Here is a 24,271-nt window from a genome sequence, read left to right as displayed (position 1 = left end):
TCGGATCGCGTTCTCTCGCGCGAGTCCATACTTGAAGTCACGCAAGATGTATGGAGTCGCGCGCGAGAACGCAACCCATGCTAGGTCTGAGACTCGTCTTAGAGCTATACCGGTATACCGTTAGACAATATCTGCGACGATGCGATGGGAACAACTAGCTTTAATGTCACGAGCAACGAACAAATTCGCAATTTGAAAATAGATTAAATTATGAGACTACTTTCTCTATTATTTTTTAAATGTGGTATTTTTAAATTCCGTCCATTTGAAGTGAAAATTTTCTTATCATATTATTTTAGTGCCTATTGTTATGTATTTAGAAGCAGCTTATGATATTTCTCGGTTCTATTAGTTTCGTTATGAAAGATAAGTGTTGGCACAAAATCAATTAAAACATTGATCTTCAAAATAGTTCTAATTATTTTCGAATTGCACGATAACTAAATAAGGGCCACTTGCACCATTCCACTAAACCGGGGTTATCAGGTTAAACCAGTAGTTCGCAAGGTTTCCAGTACATTTGACACTGGGTTAACGGTTTAACCACTTAACCCCGGGTTAGTGGAATGGTGCAAGTGGCCGTAACACGATTAAATTAAATTAAACACGATCATTCTGATGTTGGTGTGCGGTGCGGTCGAATTGGCCTCTATGTAAACGGATTATATCGCGTATAGGGAATGCAATCCCGCATGAGGAACTCAATCCCGGTATTCCGCGGGATTGCCATTTTAAGTCCCGCGGGATCCCGGTATTTGCGGGATCCCGCAAGTTAGTATACAATTTTACGAATTAGTACTAAATTTGAAGGTTGAAAACAAAGGGTAAACTAAAATTAGAAATAGTACATTTTGTATTAAAGGAATACGGTATAATGACAGTAATCAAGAATTTAAGAACGTGTGTAAAGGCTTAATTAACGCGATTTCGTAAGTCCTGTACCACTCGTGGCACACAAAATGTTTTTCATCACACCTGTGAGGAAAAAGAGGGAAAACAATAAAAAATCTGCCTAATTTCGGACGTACCTACATAACACCCGTTTTGTCGACTAAATAGTGTTTAGTTTTAAGTTTATAAAATACATTATGTATGTTAGTCTGTAAGGTATTTGTAATATGGGCCTTGTTGCCTGAATTAAATTTCTAAATAAATAAAATAACAAATTTCCCTGGGTACAAATTTAAGATTTACGGATCGCGTCGCCTACGTAAAATAACACCTTTTACGAGAAAGTGTGATGAAATAAATAGACAAATTCGGGCAAAATGCTCTTCCGTGTCATTACCCCTTTCCTCCATAGATGCATTTAGGCTCCGTGAAGAATTTTCGCCAGTAGGCACGTGCCCGAGCCTGTGTTCCTTGTAGTAACACGTAAGTACCACGTCGCTCTTCGATCCCGCAAATCCCGCGGGATCCCGCTTAATTTACGAGCGGGATTAATCCCGCAAATTGCATGCGGGATCCCGGTATTTCGGGATCCTGGTATCCCGGTATTGCATTCCCTAATCGCGTATAATAAATTTAAAACACAACGACGCTTCGGACCAAGCGTTCGTGACCCAACGGAAGACAACAACTTCAATCAACTTGGAATCATCCACTACGAAAGGAATTTGTAACAGCAATATTCAAAGTAAGATATTACCATGGCACAATGGCAACTGTCACATAGGACGCAACGCTTTACCGATTTGAAATTCGAATGGCGAATTCCGAAACGGCCGTTGGTAAATGGAAATTCGGCCGTTTCTAAACAATGCGAGCGTTCCCAAATGGGTCGAATGCAGACGAATGCGCTTAGGAGTTGGCCGGTTGCCAACGGGTTGAAGGTCAATGGAACTTATGGGGTGTTTCGTTCTATCGCTACAATTGACAACATTTCAAAAATTTCAATATCCCTAAATCGAAAACCATTTCGAGAGGGGCTCCTGTAGATTACAAAAAAATATATTTTATATATTTTTTACGATTTTTTGTATTCAAAATCTCTAAAAATAGTTAAAACGGAAATTGACGTCACCCAGCTGCTTCAGTTCTGCCACTACAAGCAAAGAAATGACTTCCGATTGGGTTGACATTGTCATTGTCATTGTCACTTCACTACCAGTGACACTTGACAATGGTTTACTAACAGTTCACATTGTTCGGATATTTTTCTTGTGTGATTTTATTATTTACGACACTGAATTATCACGACTTTCCAAACGACCCTGCATTTTAATGGACTCTACGGTACTTTCTTTAACCATGACTTATTTATACTCCCACAATAGGTAACCTAGCTACCTTTAAGAACGTCCCGGCATTTCAACCGACGCTCTTCTACCTACGTATTCTCTACTTCTGTTTAGAACCAGACATGAGAAATTCTGAGGGATTTGTACAGGCTGATAGCACGAACTTGCCTCGAGTGGAGACAATCATGATGATAGAGTTTATGCAAAACTCTGAAAAATATAATTTGGCTGGCATTAGAGGTGCCAAAGCCTCATTATCTTCGCGGGCATCTTATGTCCAGAATGCAGTGGGGTATGTTGAAATAAAACGTAAGAAAGATATATGTTTTGTTCAGTGCCGAATAACCCCAGAACATAAGGTACACAATAAAATGTACCAAGTGTCGGCGGAAGTCAACGAAACGGAAGAAAAAATTGTTAACGTTATATGTCACGACTGTGCAGCGTCAGAAGGTGGCTGTAAACATGCTCTTTGTTTACTTATGTGGCTGGTAAAAAGAACCGAAGAGCCCAGCACAACATCAACTGTTTGTTATTGGAAGAGACCTGTTTTAAGTGCAGCAGTTACTCAAGGCAAATTTATATTATGTTCAGCTATGGGGAAACGAAAACAGTATGAATGTAATGCCCATGTACCAAGTTTACAAGACTTTTTAGAAGAAGCTAGAAATCATAAAATGAATGACTGCCTTATAATGGATTACAACATTCACGAAAAAAGTGTCCATGACTATTGCATTTTCCAAATTATGCTGAACTATGTTTCAAAAGAAAGAGGTTTACTAAACTTTACAAACTTTAAAGCTTACGCAAATAACATTATAACCGACAAGGTTATAGCACTGGTTGAGAGCAGGACCAGAGAACAAGTGAATAGTAAATCGTGGCATTCATTAAGGCAGTCAAGGGTGACTGCTTCAAAGATATATGAGGCAACAAAATGCAGGACTGAGGAGGGTGCATTAGTGCAATCTATCATGGGGGGATATAAAGTTCCTGAAACTGCTGCCATCAAAAGAGGGAAAAAGCTAGAAAATGAAGTTCTTAGAGTAATTGAAAAAGATTTGAAGGTGGCAATACATAAGAGTGGATTTGTGTTGGTTACACCTCTGATTGGTGCATCTCCAGATGGAATCAGCAAAGACTTCATTGTCGAGGTGAAATGTCCCTCAACTGCTAAAACTATGGAAAACTATATAAACAAGAATGGTATGAACAAAAAATGCCAGGCCCAAATTCAACTACAAATGTTGGCTACAAAAAAAAGAAAAGGCTTGTTCTGCATAGCAGATCCAACATTTGAAGAAACAAAAATTATTCATAAACATTGGGTGTCTTTTAATGAAGCCTATGTGAATAAATTAGTAAAAGAAGCAGAGACGTTTTGGGAAAAATTTATCTTTAGCATAGTTTATGAATGTGTTAAATAAAATATATCTTTTAGAGTAAACATGTTGCTTTTATTTATTATAAAACCATAAAGTACCTTCAAGATTCACTAGACTTGAACCTTATTAACTAGCGACAAAACTGTAAAGTTTGCATAAAAGCGTCACATTTAGTGTCATGTACAGTCGCCATCAGATATATCAGATGTTCCGATATCTGTGACCACAGCTCCGATATACACTGTACACTTCTTAATTATCTATCTATATTATATATACACATAAGTGTATAGAAAAAACTTGTTTGTGAATTTGTTCACAAAATAACACAAAAATGGCTGCATAGAGTTAAATGAAACATTATATTGTTAGACATTATATAACACTCAGAACAATTTTTATTTAGTACAGTACAGTCACAAATGATGTATGTATGTAAACACTTTATTGTACATAAGAGAAGCATAAATACAACGAGAGAAATAAAAAAAATGTACAAAGGCGAACTTATCGCTTAAAGGGATCTCTTCCAGTTAACCTTTGAGCAATTGAGAGAAAATTATGAATGATGTTTTATGTTTATGTTTATTTTTATTGCCACTATAACTAATTTAGCTTTCTGTTTTCATCTTTTCATACAACAAAGAACCCTTAATAAAACTGTTCAAGTGAAAAATGTAATTCTTTCAATCTCTTCTTATGATGGAAGTTTGCAGATTGGTCAAGCCACACGCAACAACAAGAATATCATCAAGCGTATTCAATAATTTGTTGTTGACTGTGCTATGTGGCTTCAAAAGTTTAAACAATCGAACCCTCCTGATAACTCGCTCTATGTGAACTCGAAGACTAGCAATTACTTTGGTTCGTAAAACCTCACATTTTGATTGCTTTTGGTTCCTGAACACACTAGGTGGTCTAACTAATCTAACGCCCTTTTGATTTAAAATAGTCTCCAAATGCTTAAAACCCCTGTCCGCTAATATAGTACAATCTGCTGGAATGTGATTTATAAGCCCGCATTGTTCTACTAGGTTCACATCTGAAATCCTTCCGCCATAACCTTTTGATATAAAGTTAATAAAACCATTTGGTGTTGAAGAAATTACGTATTTGGCAGTATTACAACCCTTGTACTGTGACCAAGATAATGACTGATCGACCGGATTAGATGACTTTTCAATTTGGACCTCAAAACAATCTATAATACCTTGAACCCGGGAATATTCTTTATGAACTTTAAAGGCATCTGGTAAGTTACTTTTTATTTCATAAGCACTTGGCCAGTATATAAACTGCCGTAAAAATTTTGATAGTACACTTAATGTCATGTAATAATTCCTGTACACTGTTGTCACAGATATTTGAAACAAATCTGCAATTCTCAAAAATGTGTCATTATTACGAATTTTATATAAAGTTACTAATATGCCTAAAACAGTCACTGGTGTAGTACGAGCCAAGTATGCAACTATCCAAAAACATTGTTTTGGGACTCCAATATAGCTCATAGGTTTCTTTTCTATTAATGACATCATAAATTTTCGTCCATCTACATTGTGCCTCTGCTCAGATATGATAGTTTCAGACGAGGAACCTGCTTCTGTAAAATCAGTACTTGCAGTACTTCCAGCAACTGACGATGCTTCGTCTTTCTCTACTGCTTCTCCATGTATATGTTTATTCCGTGCAGTTTTCAGAAAACAATTTGTCGTTCGATCTGCCATTCGTGGTTTATTTTGTGTCATCTTATTGGCCACTTCAGGGTGACATGTTACACCAATACTTCTTGTACTTGCAGTTTCAACACAGTGGCCCACTGTGGAAGTACTGGGCCCCACAATATTTGTCACTTCCCTCATTGGTGATCGAAAAACTGGCACGCGAGGCTTTAACCGTGCGTTCACGTTCATCGTCTTCCAATATAAATAGTTTTCCATGTCTTCTTCTAACTGTAATAAACCAATCACATATAAGAGTTAACTTGGCAATAATACTAATAATAAAGCGACTGGTAATGAACGGTATTTCGTACGTTAGTAAGTTCCGAAAAACCCAGTGGTACGGCCGGGGTTTGAACCCGCAACCTCCGGTTTGAAAGTCACGCGTCTTATCACCGAGCTATACCGGCACTTCATAGTACATAGTTACATACATTCTGATATTAGGTACATACATTCAGATGATCTTCGCAAATAAATAATGCCCTTGTAGGTACATGATCCCAGCCGGCTGCTGCACACCACTGAGCTTTATTGTCCGTCGGAACAGTAAAAAACTTCTTTTTCGCCGACAAACCAGTGTTGTTTTGGCATGTTTTGAAAAAACAATGTTTAATACGAGGCATTTCTAGAAACAAATATTATTGAAAACGGGATGAAAACCAATCGTTTGACTTGAGTTTTGAAGTTTGTGACACTTGTTAATTTGTGATTTTATTTTTAACGTTTGAAGTTATGTGACTCGCACTGTTGTCTATGCTCAAACGTAAATTAATTCAACGTTTTTTCCAGTGTATGAAACAGATCCGTGACGTCACGATTCTCACAAATGACGTTTGTTACATACGCCCTTTTGTTTCAAGTAACAATATAAATAGATTTTATGACCAAAATATAGGACTTACGCAAAATAAAAAAAATACGGGTACCTTAAATTAGTGCGTTTTTTCGATATAGACAATAAAAAGTAGCACTTAAAAATATGAAATGTTGTTAATTCTGACAGCGTTTTCACATTGTTTGATCCAATATTGGATGTTGGATACGACTACAATAGACCAAAAAGTAAAAGTAAATAGCCTTTTTATATTTGTTTTAAGTACATTTAATTATTGTTTGTTGTTCATAAGAAAACGTTAATACAAAAATAAGAGAATTTTGACATTTTCTAGAAGCTGTTTACCTCCAAAGGTTGTACAATATGAAAACGCTCTAATTTATACTAAATGTAAGTACCTAATACAAATTTGACGTTAGTTTTGAAATCTCATCGAATTGAGAGATAAAAAAGAGTGCATGAAACAATTATAAAAAGCTAACTATGTATTCTAATCCACAGCCCAATCTACCCATTATCTCATAGCGATGTCAAGTCCTAAGAAATGACAGCAAAAGCAGCAGAAATAACTAAGTGGGTAATTAATAGTAGGTGGTAATTAGCAGAACGTGTGATCGTTCGTTTTGAGAGGCATGACAACTTGACCAAATTTTATGATACAGTAAGATTATAAACTGCATTTACGCTCACTCGGCGCCACACTGAACGCAATGTTCTACGACTTAAATTCGAATTTCAAACTGGAAAAATGGAAATTTTGCCATTTCTAAACGCGCGGGCATTCCAAAATGAGTTGACTGTACTTGGCCGGTTGCCAAGGGGTTGAAGGTCGGCGGAACTTATGGGAATAGTGTTTTGTTCCTTCAAGTTTTTACTATACATATGAATGAGCTTTAAGCTCTCATCGAATTAAAAGAGCTGTTTAAAAGCAGTTAAGAGTTCAGAGAATACGCAATAAATAAATAATATAGGATATTCTTACACAAATTAATTAAGCCACATAGTAAATATTTTGTTTGTGAAGTAATAGGCAATAAGTTTTTACCAATACCTAGTGCCTAAATGCGATGTATCTATCCCTATTCGAAATCCGAATTTCGGAACGTCCTCTTCACAACCTTTCAGCCTTTTGAAAGCAGCGTAATGTCCAACCCCAGAGAATGGCGCAGACATATTTGTCGCTAAGTGAAAAAGGTTAATCGCGATATCCCCACGGTTTCACGATTTATCTTTCAACGGGAACGAATTCTGTCTAGAATTCACCGCCGTATAAATGTATGTGGTGAACATTTGGTTCTAGAAAACGTACAACATCCTAGAAGGAACACAAATTTGCAATTGTCTTGTGAAAAATATAGTTTATTTAGTTTCCACCTGCGACTATTGGCATGTCGTCGAAAGGTTTTCAAGATTGCGAAATTTCCATACGGAAAAATTTTCAAAAATTCTGAAAATTTGTTAAAGTTTTTGGTGACTTTCCGCAACCTACTCAAGTACCTACACATCTTTCTGTAGCTGCGACTTCATCAACGTGCGAGTTCGTTAAAAAGTGAATAAAAACTTCACTTGTACAAATATAGATTTTTTTTTCAAATTTCAAGGTCCTTCCTTCAAATGAAAAATTTCTTATTTTGTGCGTTTGTGATAACAGTCTGAACCTAGAAATTGAAGATTTTCTAACCTTTAGCCGCCAGGACATCAAGACTTGCCAAGACAAAGGCAATTTTGATTTGTCAAAATAAAGATTCAAAATAGAATGGAACATGAAACCTTTTATTGGACTCTGTGCAGGTAGAGGCTAAGGACCGGCTGATAACGTTATTTTCAAGGACTGATTCTCACCATTTATTTATTCAGCATTGTACAACTTTGTCAAAACTCACCTGAAACAACAAGAAAAACATAATTAGTACGATAATTAAACCATTACATGCAAAAGGCTTAGTGCAACTACAAATTATTTGAAATATAATTCTGTCAAATCAAAATTGCGTTTTGTCTTAGTAAGTTTTGATTTGTGACATGACAATCTAAGGAAGTCGGTATTTGTTTTCTTAAAAAAAAAAGTTTCAATGCGATATGCGATTTAACAACTCATGGAATGTTCACTTTCATAATTTTCTATCTCCTAATTCATTTTATCAACCAGTTTACAGATAATTTTTAAGAAAAAATAATTGGCCAAGCACGAAGTCAAGACTACGGTGTTCAGAGCACCGTACGACACATCCCTAGGTGGTTTTAAGTTTGGATACTAATACTAATTTATCCCATAAGTACATTTTATTCACTAGGAAATAAGAAGGTAATGTCTGGGAGCTCTGGGACCTTGGAGTTTGGACTTTTATTAAAGTCCTCTGGGCTAGTATAGGTAATGTAGAAGTTACAAAGCTTCTACCTTAGATATATTTTTTAGAGATTAAAGATTTTATTTACCACCTTGTCGGGTTGATTGTATATCCATACCAGATTACAGCTTTCTAACACTAACAATCAACCTCATCTTGGAGGTGAAAAGAGGAAAAATCGTAAGTCCCATTTCGGCCAACCGAAATCAAGAACGTTTATATAATATAGGCCTAATACTGTTTATCTAAAACGTTTGGTGAAGGCACATTTCTAGTAGAAACAAATTATTATGAATTTCTCTGTAATTTGTACAAACCATTTCGTAAACTGATATTCCGCTAAACTGTTGTTTTTACATCTTACTAGCATCCATAACATATTGAAGTATGATATTCTTCCACTTGTCTGAACATTTTTATTATTATTGATACTTTTTTGTGAGAATGGCTTTTTCTGCCACGGCACTTTGCCAATTATTGATTCTTTCAAACACCAAAATAGTTGACAATTTAATATACGTCAGAGTTGACAGGCAACTTCGAGCATGAAAAACTAAATCCGTCAAAAATACTGGGTATACATACAACCTCATAATCTTTGATATAGTCGCAATTGTTGTATTTTAAACTTGTAGACTGGGCAGGCACGACTCAAAAAGGAATAATATTACAATTAAGTCTGTGAATTGGCATTTCTCGGTTTTTGACGTTAGGCTTGTTTCTGACTCAAAATATAATTAACGTAAAGTATTAATCAATTTGCTCATGTTTCATATAAGTCACAGAAATAAGTACCTAATAATAAATGTCTAAGTTTTAGTACAAGTAGGGTAACTGCGTCAGGTTGCCGTCCAGTACCTGTTTCCGTCCACTTGGCGGAGTTGCTACAAAGAATTGCGTATAATTCATTGACATAGATATCTCAGGACTGGCCTTACAGGCAATAATAATAAGGCATGACAGGGGCCAGTACAGCGGTGTGACACTGCTACAACGCGATTGGTTGATGAGTTCGCATAACCCGCGCGATTGGTTGACGAGTTCGCATCACGCGCGCTATTGGTCGCAACTAGTTACGTTAGACTGCACGGTTGGCTGGAATTCGTGAGTCACACCGCTAAACTAGTACCAGTTTTAGTGCCCGTAAGGCCAGTCCATAGATATATACGTTAATGGTATAATTTGAATATAAACCTAACTTACCGGACAATTTTGAACTTATTGTAAATCAGTTTTTAAAAGCAAAAATATTTTAGTAGAACTGGAATTCATGAGTACCAAATCTTAACTGACATTTTTTTCACTCAAACAAGTTTGATCAAGATCGGCTTACTTTATATTTCGTCAACTTTACCTTTGTTTCCAAAAACTGTGATTTGTGAATTTTAATTTTTTTTTCGTAACAGAATAGTATCTAGTTGCTGCTCTCACCGATCGGTTCAAAAATATACATACTTTATACAATTAATACATAAATGTAATGGTACTTAATGAAAAGGAATAGGTACTGTTTCGACGAATCAGACACTCTCAGTAAAATCTATAGGTAGATGACGCCATAGCTGTTAATAAATATTGAAGACTTTATTATCTCTTACTAACTCTATGTGCTCTAATGTGAAAAAAAAACACAACGACAGTGAAGAACGGAATTCTTAATTTAAATTTGAACTGATAAACTCCAATAATAAATATGATTCTTACTGAGCACACTGCGATAGTCCATTGGTTGGAAAGCCCGTTCGAAATTTAAACTTATTTGCTTTATAATAAGGTTGCATTTTGCAGATCTTTTACTCTCTCATACTTATAGTAGGCTATTCAGAAAAAAAAATGAAATATCTCAAAAGTAAGTAAGTAGAATTAAACTTTGTATCAAAGACATAAGTCATAAATTTCAATGTCAAAGTTTTAAGTAAGGATCTTTCTTACTAAATTACTTCTTAATATGAATGACCAGTGTAAGCATCAGTTAGCTAGCCCTAAGCAACCAAAGGTCAGGCTGCAGTTTAAAAACTAATAAAGTTAGAGTTAACCTGATAATTTTCCCGCCGTCTCCATACTCGTTTTAGTTCGATATTGACTGGTCAGCTGCCTGTTAGCTATAGTTTTCCCGAAAATCGCCAGGACAGAGGTGAAAATTTTTGTATGAAAACTTGCAACTTTAAATGCATTTTTTATCGAAACTATTGCATTCTAAAATGAAGTCAAAATCAGTCCATCGACTCAGTTTTTTGCAAGCTTTCTAATGGTACCTCACACGATTCTTACAATTGAAAATAAAATTCAGCCTACCCCTCTTAACCCCTAAATTTCCCCCTAAAATCAGAAATAAGCAGTTTCGATTTATTCACAGTGTTAGTGATGGTACGTTCCATAACTATTCCAAATTTCAGGTACCTACATCAAACGGTCTTTGAGAAAAACGCATTTAACCGATTTCCAAGACCGAAGTGATCCCATAAGAGCACCGTGAACAAAGTTTTGTACGGTGCTCTAAAAACCGACTTCTATGGGGCCCGGTGAAAGATTATGGTAGATGGTGCACTATGTAGAAAAGGAGGTAAAACCAGTACCTACTTTCTAGTAGCATTTCGTTTCCGTAAGGGTCGTAGTTATCTAGCCTAACCTAACCCACTTCTCTGATAGCAGTTCGGTTCTGTGAGGATCGCAGTTCGAACCTAATCAAACCCACTTTTCTAGTAGCATTTCGTTTCTGTAAGACTCGCAGTTCTAACCAAACCTAACCCACTTTTGTTCGGTTCTGTGAGGATCGCAGTTCAAACCTAACCTAACCCACTTAACGGCGCATGCGGTGCGGTGTACGGGAGTTTGAGCGGGAGGGGTTTGGCATCATCATACCCACATCTTATGGTAGGTAATCATAGTGGTTTATTTAGTTTAGGTATCATAGTGGTTTTCCGGGTCAAGGTCCGGGTCTCTGAGTCAGAGTCCGGGTCCGAGTCCCGGTCCAAGTCCGGGTCCGGGTCCGAGTCCGGGTCCGAGTCCGGGTCCGAGTCCGGGTCCGAGTCCGGGTCCGAGTCCGGGTCCGGGTCCGAACCGGATCCGGGTATGAGTCCGGGTCCCAGTCCAAGTCAAAATCGAAATTCGAAATCACCAAACATGTACTATGCGTCGTTGAAGAGTTCTGTTCTGATCATCATCAGCAGTTCCACTTCATCAAATGCGACAGTTTCTAATGTAAATGCTTGATTTTATGATGAAAATACAAAAAAAATCTATACGTATGCCTTTAAGATTTGAGGAGTTCCCTCGATTCCTTATGGATCCCATCATCAGAACTCGAGCTTGACAGAAATGTGGCTTAAAAACTAAACTTGCTTAACAAACATAACGAAGAGGACAAATCGCCAAACGTGAACTATGCGTCGTTGAAGAGTTCCGTTCTGATCATCATCAGCAGTTCCACTTCATCAAATGCGACAGTTTTTTATGAAAATGCTTGATTTTCTGATGAAAATACAAAAATCTCTATACGCATGCCTTTAAAATTTGAGGAGTTCCCTCGATTTCTCATGGATCCCATCATCAGAACTCAAGCTTGATAAAATTGTGGCTTAAAAACTTAACTTGCTTAACAAACATAACGAAGAGGACAAATCGCCAAAGGTGAACTATGCGTCGTTGAAGAGTTCAGTTCTGATCATCATCAGCAGTTCCACTTCATCAAATGTCACGTTTTTGAATGTATATGCTTGATTTGTTGATAAAAACACAAAAATCACCATATGTATGCCTTTAAGATTTGAGGAGTTCCGTCGATTCCTCATGCATCCCATCATCAGAACTGGATTTTGACAAAAACGGGACCAATCTGTATACATATACATACAATCAAAAAAATAATTTTCAAAATCGGTCCAGTAATGACGGAGATATGGAGTAACAAACATAAAAAAAAAAAAAAAAAAAAAAAAAAAAAAAAAAAAAAAAAAAAAAAAAAAAAACATACAACCGAATTGATAACCTCCTCCTTTGGGATTTGGAAGTCGGTTAAAAAGACCTGTCTAAGCCAAAAGATGCAACTTACTCTTCCGACATTGAGCACATTTATAAAAGGACCTAACTAACATCACCACACCACACCACACGACTTCTATTACCTTTCAGATACTAGAAACAAGCACTGATGATACAGAGAATTACTCGCATTGGGCATATGCCAACTGGAACTACTGACATGTATTTTGCACTTTATGTCAGTGGGATAGGGTTTAATTTTGTATACAGCATGTAAACCTTTTTGATTATAAGCGCAAAGGCAAAGGTCAGCGCGTGAAGCAAGTTGTTCCTGTAACTTGCAAAGCGCACAGCTTCAAAGAAACTACACTTACGAATAATTAAAATTGGTCAGTTTTGATGTAAATTTCTGTATACATTGTCGGAGGTATTATCATTCCTCCCCGTTATACATGCGATAGAAATGCAGAGCGAGGTTACATGCATGAGGTTGGGTGCAGAGGCACAGCGCCAAGAAGTCGAGCTACTCTGAAGTCTTCGTCTTCTTCAATCTAGCGTTTTCCTATATACTCAATCAGGGAATCAGGGTCCGCTTTCCTACTCAATCTTCTCAACTCTGCCCGGTCTTCGGCATCTCAGATGTGAGATTGTTCTCTTCACGACGACGATCAGCCAACGTTTGTTAGGCCTACCGCGGCCGCGTAATCCAGGGCCTTGGACAGTGAAATTGATGCATCTATAAGATCTATTTCCGACGTAGTCTACCGGTCTGCGGCTTATATGACCATCCATACCATCGGAGGCAACTTTCCTGAAGTGGAGTATGGTGGCAAAAATATTTATAAGATATTTACCTAGTTTATACTTTTGACTTCGAAGTCCTAGTTACATTGGTATAAGATCTGACGTTTCGTTAAGCGCTCGGAACAGTCGAGCCGATGAAATCGAATGACTTTGCGGATTGCAGATACCGCCTCCCTCCGAGACTAACGGAAGTGAGGTAGAAAGTTACAGGATGACGCAGTGTATGAACTTTAACACTTTGCCTAGGTGAACTGGTGAACATTAATCGTGCTTTTATGACACACTGCCGTATTCGAACTACAAGATATTCACAAGAGACGACACGTACAAGAACCATTCTAGATAGGTTATAGTTAAGATATCAACTAGTTCTCTTTTGCAGCGCAATTCGGGCAACCAATGTCACTTTTAAGTTAGAGTAAGATATATCTATTAGATGTGAATTGGATCTCTAAGTCATATCCTGTGGAAATCGTTCAAGAGTATCTCCAGAATCGCGCAAATGTCAAATTTGACAGGTTAGATTTACGCAAAATAGGCGCAATATTATGACGTCGAGTTGCGGAAACCAAGCCCGCGAAAACCTATAACCTTGACAGGTTAGATCTTAAACATATCGTTATAGTATCGTGGTGATGTCTAAAAGATATCTAATAGATGTCTATTTCAAAATCCGAATCGAGCCCACATACTACCTCAAGTACTAGACGGAGGCACTGTTTAATTTTTGTCTTAAATATAACACTAACTTTGTCTATCTATAATTCACAAATATTGCAAAAATCCGTAGGTACAGTCAGCAGCAGAAGTTGCTAAGCGGGCGAGGTGTTCAAAATGAGCTTGACGCGACTGTTAAGGTAATTTTGAACACCTCGCCCGCTTAGCAACTTCTGGTGCTGACTGTACTCTAATATTATATATGTATAAAACAGATTTCGATGACGTAAAAACCCCCACGATCACTTTCGCAAGCGTTACTCGATTACCAACGCGTTCGATTCGAAAAAACAAAAGATATCCATTGTTCAATTAAAACATTACACGCTTTACCACAATGGCGTTACGAAATTCAATAATCGAACAAAAGGCGATCATAATTCATTTGATTGGTATTAAGTGATGGCAGTGAAAACAATTGGAACGAGTGATGATGTATTACATCCGATGGGAAATAAATTTTGTTTACTATAAATACAGTCTGCAGCAATAGTTGCTAAGCGGGCCAGCGGGCGCAGCACGGTTCCATTTTTATCGCCTATCACTAAGCGCGTCTCTTTCGCACTTACATACTTGTTAGAACGTGACAGGCATGGTGACAAGCGATAAAAACGCGACCGTGCTACGCCGCCTGGTGTTCTAAATGACCTTGAGGGCATAAGAGCGTGTCAAGGTAATTTTAAACACCTCGCCCGCTCAGCAACTTCTGCTGCTGACTGTACATGTCTTCTTGTGTCTATATAGTTATGTTGCAAAAAGGCTCAAGACTCTGTCAGCAATTTTATAGGTTAAATCTAAATAACAGTTAAGAAAATAGGCGTTATTGTATATTCAGAGTATACTTACACAATTCTACATGAAGACAATTGCAGTTTTTAATACTTATAAGACAATTGTAGTTTTTCATTTGTAGGTATTTGTTTATACCGGGTGTGGCCTGTAATACGAACAAAAAATTTAACTGTAGGCTGGACTCCTCATACTGACCAACATTTGTTCAGCAACTTTTAAAAATAACTTGTAGTTTGATTTTTAATACACTTTAAAGTTTATTCTAAGACGCAATGTATCGCGAATTTTTTTATGTTTAAGGCATGACAAGCAACGTCAATCACTAATGATATGGCATGGCGATGGCGTCCATTGAAGATAATATTTATTTTGTATGAAATATAGGAAGTCTAAATACTTCATAATTTTTAAAAGTTGTTGAACAAAAGTTTCACTGTTTGAGGAGTACAATCTATGTTTTAATTATTTGCTCGTGTGAGTGTGATAGGCCACACCCGATATATCATTGTATTTTTGGACATGTTTAAATTATCATATTATTCTTACAATAATTATAATTATCTCTATTTTAAATTAACAATAAAATATAGCGTATTGATATTTTTTGGAAATAAATTGAGAGTTATCTGAAAAGGACTCAATAAGTATATAAAAAGACTCGGGGTCTCTAAAGCAGGCCACTGACGAGCCTTCCAAATGGATGCCATTACAATGGATTCATCCAAATGGACGGCATCCTAATATTAAACATTGTACATACGTTTTTGACATTCACGGACCGATTTTGGATTGCAGCCTCGCTATTTGGACTGTTGGAAGGCTCGTCAGTGGCCACCGTAACAAGTCCGAAGAAGAGGACTCTAAAGACTCGAGTCTCAATCATTAGACTTAAAATGGCCTTCAAACTACAACGTCAAAAGGATATGACAACGATATGGCAAGTACAACTCAACATTGGGAGCAGTGTCAAATGTCATCCGACGCGGGCGGCCTTGACCGAGGACCGGTGCATTGTGCAGTGTACAGTGCAGTTGTGATTCAATAGAAATAGTAAACAAGAGAGCCTAGCTAGAGGTGCGTACGACTTCCAAAGCGGAGGACGTGGGTTCGAATCCCGGCTCGTACCGATGAGCAAATTCCGTTATCCAATGTTGCAATTCATTGAAAATCAGGATTATCAGGACCGACTGTTTTTATCAGTCTAGCAAGCCTTCGTGAAGTTGGTTAAGATAAGTCATCATCGTCATTCTCTTGCCCTTTTCCCATTCACTGGGGGTCGGCGCACCGTTCCTTTTTCTTCCATACCTCTCTGTCGCCCGTCATCTCATCATTGACTTGCGTTCGTTTTCCTCGGTTTTCCTTTCCTCGTACTTCCCTCCACATTAATTCCTAATACCTTTCTCGTCACATGACTTTCATCCCTCGACATCACATGCCCATACCACGCTAGGGGATTTGCCCTTGCTTTTTCTGTTGTTGTTATTGGGAAAGATAAGTACATTTTAAAGAACCCGATTGTAGAAAGTGAACTTTTTGGAGTCTGTAAAAATATCTACCAAATAATACACGCTCAATATAGAATTCAGCAACGCACGGTTAAGCTCTTAGAAATACCCTTGTTAAAGCCAATATAGAGCCAAGATTAACAAATAATTTCACGTCACGTTCACAAACAGAATCCACACAAGCCACATTCGGTACAATGCTCTTATACGACCTTAATACGACCGCAGAGGTTCTCTAGATTAGTTAAAATAGACTTACTATTTTAACTAATCTAGACCTAGAGGGACTAAAGTTTAGATAAATATTTTGTTAGCCGCATAATATCGCGAATCATAATAAGTACTTATTGCCTATGAAATTATAGAAGTAAGTAAAGGTAATTATTTCATTGGTATTGGGAAGGTAATTTTTAGGATAGATCTTAAATAATAATAAAATAGTTACTATAATTTCTTTATAATTATTTATGGGAGTGTAGTGCACCAGCGCTTCTTAGAGCGAGTCGCCACTGCTCTTCTAGCAAGCCACGCGTCAAAATTTGCTAAGAAAAATGCAATTTTGATTTGACAAATAACGATACAAATTAGAATGGAACGGTAGACCTATTTATACGCCTCTGGGCGACTAGAGGATATACATAGAGACAAATCTAAATAGACGTTGTAACGATATTTGTGAGAATCCAGGCACATTCGGCGCAACGCTCTTATACGACCGTAACTCGACCGCAATATTTAGCTCTCGTGGACAAAGCATTTTGACCACGCGTCGGTGCCGCCGGGCAGAATAGAACACCGCAATAACTCTGAGTCTGGACTAGGTCCACAGACATATAGCAGTAAGAGGTGCTTGCTGTATGTACGGTTAAGTTACCAATTATCTATACAAAAATATATTTCAGACGACCTTTTTAGGGTTCCGTAGCGAAATGGTCAAAAACGGAATCCTTATGGATTCGTCATGTCTGTCCGTCTGTCTGACTGTCCGTGTATGTCACAGCCACTTTTTTCCGAAACTATAAAGAACTATAAACTTGCAGCCGTATTCGAACAATGAGATACGTCAAATACTAGATATTGAAATGATATGGATTAGATATGTCAGTGTCAAACAAGTGTGACTGACCGACATATCTATACCATATCGTTTCAATGTCTAGTATTTGACGTATATTATTCTTCGAATACGGCTGTTGGTAAGTAGATGTATTCTGTGAACCGCATTAAGATTTTCACACCAAAATGAAAAAAAAAACAATAAATTCCCCATAAGTTCCTCATACTTAGAACTGAAACTCAATTTTTTTTTTCGTCAAATCCATACGTGTGGGGTATCTATGGATAGGTCTTCAAAAATGATATTGAGGTTTCTAATATCATATTTTTCTAAAATTGGTTTGAACGAGATCTATAGTAAGTAGTTTTTTTTAATACGTCATAAATCGTAAACCGCAATTTTATTATGTTTCTTGCTGCTACGGAACGGAACCCTTCATGGGCGAGTCCGACTTGCACTTGGCCGCTTTTTGTGTTTTAGAATACCTACCTGCGCGGAGTGATGTTAACGAAATTGGTATAGATAAATACTTCCAACTGAAATGGTAAATTAAAGTTAATATTAACGTTATTAACGCTAATTTATCATTAGGGTTGAAATTGTTTTCCTATACCAATTCCGTTAACACCACTCCGTTGCACCGAAAATGCTATAAAATTTACTATGTCTGTTATTAATAAGCAATATGCTTTAGCACCTACTTAGTAACCGACATAGGTTAATTACTTTAATTAGGTGGATTGAGGTAACCTTCTATAATATATATCTAGGGTTAGTCCTTCTGCGAAGTATGGAGCTTTCGGAACGTTTTGTCGCAAAATTGCCAAAATTAAATTTCTATTTACGGGGAAAGCTCAAAAGCAGGTCCAGTATAATTTAACAGGTAGGAATTTAATGTACACTAGAGATGGGCCAAATATGTTCGGGTCAGACTTTACCGAACCGAATATTCGGGTGAATTATTCGGTTCATCTGTATAAGTGTAATAAACCTTTTGAAAAATTAAATTAGCAACCAACGAAACCGCTTCCTTGGCATTCCCAAGAAACAAGCAGGTCGAACAAGGCAAAGGACACTTAAACTAATTTCTATCTCTCTCTATATAGTAAAAACATCCTATGGATTAAACATGTCCAATCATGTGTTTTAACCGAATAATTCGACCGAATACGAACATTGGAAAAATTGCCGAGTATGCCGAAAAAAATACCGAATAATTACCGAATATTTGGAACATCTCTAATGTAAACCCAATGTTATTTCCAACGTCGCATTTATGTATTTTAGAACGATTCCATATACTGCACAGCACAGACAAGTTTGTTGTGAATTTAAAATAATACTGCACCAAAACGTATAAATATTAAATACTAGCTTTTATCCGCGACTTCGTCTGCGTGGAATTAGTACCTAATTTAGGTAGCTCAATTTTTAAACAAAACTGCTTTTTATTCAACAAATTCACCCCCTTCTTCTTTTCACCCCCAAAAGGGGTGACTAATTGTTTTTTTTTTTCGTAATTCTAATTAAAGGTCTTATAATCCCTTTTATAAGAAATTATTGTTTTCTTTTATTTCCACTTTCTCTTCCATGTCCACTTCCACTTCCATTCTCACTCCCACTCCCAGCAGTGGGACGTATGTAGGCTGGTGATGACTATTACTTTCATAGTATATATTGTACTAATACTAACTTGCTACCAGAATTACTTAACATACATTACTTTTAGACGCACGGCCGGTTTCCATCCTTACTTGGTAGATATTCCACCAATTCGCACGAAGCGCTTTGCTTCTACTTTCCTTATGCGCACTGCCAAGGAATGGAATTCCCTGCCGGCGTCTATATTTCCGTGTTCTTATAACCCGGCAACCTTCAAATCAAGAGTGAACAGGCACCTTCTGGGCGAGCTCGCTCCATCGTAGGCCACGTCTACGCCTCGGCTAGTCTGTGGCCATGAGTCAGCCCATTCATAATAATAAAAAAAAAAAACATACAACACAATAAGCCCAGATCCCACTAATATTATCTAATGATGCATGAAAGTGTGAATGCAATTATTGCCACTGCCGGTAATAATAAAAACAATGTATGATCAGCAACACTAAGCTTATTTTCAACCTTAGCTCGTAGACAATACAGTTGATATTACTACGTATTCTACAACAATGAATACTTTAGAATAAGTGGGATTCCTATCGCTTACCAAACTATGACGTAAGATGTACCAGGCGTAGGTGAACTAGGCCCACTTGCACCATTCCACTAACCCGGGGTTGAATGGTTAAATCTGAAGTTGCCATGGTTACCAGTACCTACAATTTGACACTAGGTTAACAGTTTAACCGCTAAACCCCAGGTTAGTGGGATGGTGCAAGTGGGCCCTAGTGGAGTAAACTAATGCACCGTGGATCTCGTATCGTAAATGTCCCGTAAATGATATCGAATTGGGCCATTTTTTATAAAGTTGTAGGTATATTTTTTCAAACTCGAAGGGTACGACGAGCGGCCGGGGTGCTCAAAAATATCTGAACACGCAATCTGACGCCTTGACAATAGAGGCGTGTTCCGAAATTTGTGAGCACCTTGACCGCTCCGATATATCTGATAACGGCTGTACAACTAAATAAATGATTTATTTGCCACCTGAACTGAGGGCCTACCGCGAACCACGTTCGACGTGTTGCCTCCCTGTCACACTTACGTACGAATTAACAAGTGCGACAGAGAGGCAACACGTCGAACGTGTTTCGCGGTAGGCCCTCTGGCTCCGCCTCGCGCAGCCATTAAGCACGCACAATCATATCGTGCACATAATAACTGATTAATAACTAATCAGATCACACGATCTTGTTTTATTGATACGTTGAAAAGACAACCTTATCACTAACGAGTTAGAGTTGAATTTTCACTTACGTACGTACACTAGTGAGGTTATTGGGCAATTGATCAGTTAATACGCGGTATTGATTCTGCTATTGTAGAGATGAGTAACTGCTTTGCATTGGATTGAAATTATTTAAAGAAAAAATGCATTAGCGATACTTTTTTAGTGAGAACGCATTATGGCTCCTCTACACGATGGACCAACGCTGGCCACTCTAAGGGAAGTAGCCATGCGATAGAATGAGATAGCAATATCACTTGATCCCTCTAACGCATAAATGCGTCCCTTGGAGTGGCCGGCGTTGGCCCATCGTGTAGAGGAGCCATTAGGTTAATTCAGAGATTAAGTAGGTAGTGTTCCTTCAAATAAGTTGTTAGCTTGTATAGTTAAAGAAAAATAAAAGTGGTCGAAAAGTGCTCGAGTGGAGACCACGGACTAGCAAACGCAGCGTAGGACGTCCACCCACAAGATGGACGGACGACCTTGTTAAAGCCGCCGGAAGACGCTGGATGCGGGTGGCTTCCAACCGGTACGAATGGAGGTCCAAGGGGGAGGCCTATGTTCAGCAGTGGACGTCTTATGGCTGAGATGATGATGATGATGATGATATTTGGTTTTGGCACATACTCGTATCTCCTAAACTCCATGCGAGACCCGGGTGGACTAAATTTTTGTGCACTAAAAACGTGTCTCTATGAATGTAGATTCTATACAAAGTGATCCGTTATAATAGCGTTTGATAGTACTCTACATAGTTATGAGTTATGAACCTGATGAGGCGTAAGTCATCGGCCTGGCTAATCCAATAATGCCGCATAATAACGATGCCATGCTACCTCAGAGGAAACGGGCACAGATGGCACAACACTTACAGTAGGCCATGTTTAAATTCGGAGGGCGCCGTGGTGGAATGTCATCGATCCCAGTGCGCCCTCACGAACGGCAAAGAGGGTGAAACGCCGGAGTGGGTTTAGTGGGTAGGGCCAAGGAGAGGCGAGTCCCACACACCGTATGTAAATGCATTCCCACTCCGTCTACTTGTCAACGATAACTATTAATGATTACTGGATACAGGCAATATCAGTTGTCACAACTGCCTGCCTGCTTACACAATAATAATAATAAAAAAAAGGCCATGTTTAAATTATGGATGTATTACACACTTAGGGGCTATTCATAAATTACGTCATTTCAATTACCTGAGGCTATAATTATAACTTAATTATACAGAATGAGTATGCTATGTGTATTCAGTACTCTGAGGGTGAATATAACAACTTTCACTATGAGGCCAACCCTTAATTTTGAAAAAAAATTTGCCGTTCCATAGAAAACATTTATTGATATGCGATTCCCCGAATGTAGAGACAGACAAAATTTTTTGCGTTCCATCGCTTGCTGGCAAACCTTCAGTTTGGACTTCAAAGCCTCAGTCAATGACCATGTCTGAGCACCATAGGTTAGGATTGGCAGGATACAAATGTCGATGAGTTTGCGCTTGAGACACAGGGGAAGGTCACCCTTCAATAGCGCCTTCTGGGCCAGAAGCTCTTCCAGGCGTCATTTTATACATTTTATTTTTTACATTCTCGGCCACTTTGCCCACTTTATCAACCGCATATCGAACCATTTTCGTCTCACATAGATCACTACTAACTGGCCATAATTGATCTAAACAAGATAATTGAGTGATTTTTCGAGTTAGTATCACAGCAGCTCCATTTCTTTAACGTTACTGATTGCGTCTAAATTGATACAAACGCCTTGATTACTCTAATTGGAGACAATGGGTTATACAGGGTGTAATCGTTAAGTGTGGCCAGGCGATAATTGCGTAAATATAACAGATATCAGAAAACTTAAAATTGATATCGAAAGTGCGTTACCCAATGAGTAAAATTACATTAATAACTTTTTTTAAATAATGAATCTCGAGCAGTTTTATCTCTTACGAAACCGACGTTTTTTGAGGGGTGAGTCGTCATACTAAATGTATGGGAGGGTTAGAAGTTAATGTTTGGGATATTTCTGCTATTATTTAAAAAAAGTTATAAATGTAATTTTACTCAATGGGTAACGCACTTTCGATATCAATTTGAAGTTTTCTGATATCTGTTATATTTACGGAATTATCGCCTGGCCACACTTAACGATTACACCCTGTATAAAGGCTGTTGAAAATAGTATGAGTCACGCGGCGTGTATTAAATGAACTGTTTATTGTAATATTTGAAAAGTCTGCAGTCGTAAATGCTTGATAGCGGCAATTCATTTCGTGGTTTGGATTTGTTTAGGTGTTATTGCGTCATTTTCGTTCGTCATATTAAGGAAAAATTACAAAGTAAATTGGCAGCATAACCCAATTAGGTATGATTTCAAGGCCTGGGCCAGGATTTTCAATTGTTACTTAGTCGGATTAGACGAATATCGGATCTAAAGCAACTCTGATCTAAAATAACTCGCAAATATTTTTCACCGCACCAGCTCGTAAAGGCTCTCTTTACTCCTCAAAACCTAATGAGTAGTTGCCATAAGAATGGCAACGTTAATTGGTACCAATTTTGAGTTTCTTCCTCATGTTGGCTAGTGGAATTGAGTTGAAAGTTATGATTTTTATTGATTAATATTTAAGATGGATTTGATTTGTTTTGTATTGTATGCACAGTATCTTTCTCGTGTTGGCGTCGAGCACAATTCTGTGTTTCACGCAACAAAGTTTGTTTAACCCTCGCGTCATGAAGCCCAAGCAACGCTCAAGTTTTAACTTTTCGAATCACTTAACTAATGAATTAAGTAACATTAATAATTACGGCTTCCTCATTTTATACAAATAAATAAAATATAAACGTTACCAAAATAGCTAAAACTATATTGAACGTACGCAAATTAAATACCACTAATTCGAATATGCAAGGATTGTTTGTACAACAGAAATGAAAGCTGACACTGCCATTGTGGCTCGGAACTCGGAACAGTCGAAACTCCATCAACGCGCTAAAAAAATATTTGCTTTAGTTACGGCTCTGATTATAACAGGAAAATTCAAATAGTTTTACAGTCCCTCTGGTAATAACCATTACTATTATATCCTCGTAAAACGGAATACGCTAACGGATATAAAGATTAAGGTTATTATTAAATTTGATGGCACATTAAAACTTGTATTTACATTTATAGTAGGTACTAAAATTATACGTATGCTTAATCATGTAATATTTGAGATAAAAAAAGATTGATAACATAAGAAGAATGATGAATGATGAAGCGCTATTTTACGCACTAGTGCGGGAAAATAGGACCATATGTACTGTAAATACGTTTTTGCAATGTAGCTCCTACATTTTCATGAATTTCGCGATACCTATGCATCATGTATGTGATATTACAAAATTGTAAAACTGGCGCACTGTACCTTGCTCACTACGTATAACGGTATGGTATATTTAACAGGTTTCCTAATACGGCCAGCGGCATGTCAAGTGGCAAAGAAACGCACTAATTCTATATTCATTAGGTGCCTACAACAAATTTGAATGATCTTTCGTAAACCTTACAGCGATATAAATAAGGTCGACTAGTAATCAATCGCGTATTACGTACCACCAACATAAAGCTGACTTTTCGTAACCCTTATTGCTTGGCGATAGAGTCTAACAATGGTCAGCGTGAGTAGTACGGCATTCTGTACAATAACGTGATTTACCGTTTCGTTTCGGCGAATTAACAAAAAGGCTTCGGTGTGCCTTTTATAATAAAGTTGATTCACCCTGTAAAATTTGTAAGGATTTCATTTATTTATTCTTAAACAATACAATCATTGTGTCAGAAATCACATTATATACAATTTATAAATAATATCGGTCGACATTATTCGATGTATCTTTCCTAAGTTGTGGGTCACGGTATATTTCGTCCAAGATGGCGGGACTAGCTTGACGCCTTTGCTCAGACTGGTGGGAAACTTTAAACTTTAGAGAGATACGTGGAAGATTA

The 24,271-nt window shown here is 37.6% G+C and overlaps 2 protein-coding genes across 3 annotated transcripts in view; both read right to left on the bottom strand.

Annotated features, from left to right (window-relative positions):
• LOC134670394 (putative polypeptide N-acetylgalactosaminyltransferase 9) overlaps positions 1–24,271 on the bottom strand; it is a 280,035-nt gene that overhangs the window by 195,845 nt on the left and 59,919 nt on the right. The gene's annotated exons all lie outside the window — the stretch shown is intronic.
• LOC134670364 (uncharacterized) lies at positions 4,304–6,330 on the bottom strand. The gene is made up of 2 exons (XM_063528183.1): positions 5,805–6,330; positions 4,304–5,580 (listed from the first exon to the last, which is right to left on the bottom strand). Exons 1-2 carry the CDS (start codon positions 5,973–5,975, stop codon positions 4,315–4,317), a joined length of 1,437 nt encoding a protein of 478 aa, XP_063384253.1. The 5' UTR covers positions 5,976–6,330; the 3' UTR covers positions 4,304–4,314.

The sequence above is a fragment of the Cydia fagiglandana genome, chromosome 13, assembly GCF_963556715.1.
Source record: "Cydia fagiglandana chromosome 13, ilCydFagi1.1, whole genome shotgun sequence".
In the NCBI taxonomy this organism is placed as follows: Eukaryota; Metazoa; Arthropoda; class Insecta; order Lepidoptera; family Tortricidae; genus Cydia; species Cydia fagiglandana.
This window is presented reverse-complemented; position numbering and strand designations above follow the sequence as displayed.

What these genes read in the sequence shown, in the direction of transcription:
- LOC134670364 (XM_063528183.1), bottom strand. Translation starts at nt 5,975, where the DNA reads ATGCCTCGTATTAAACATTGTTTTTTCAAAACATGCCAAAACAACACT. An exon ending in TTTGCGAAGATCATCTGAAT is followed by an intron (nt 5,581 to 5,804) that starts GTATGTACCTAA and finishes GGTTTATTACAG; the next exon opens with TTAGAAGAAGACATGGAAAA.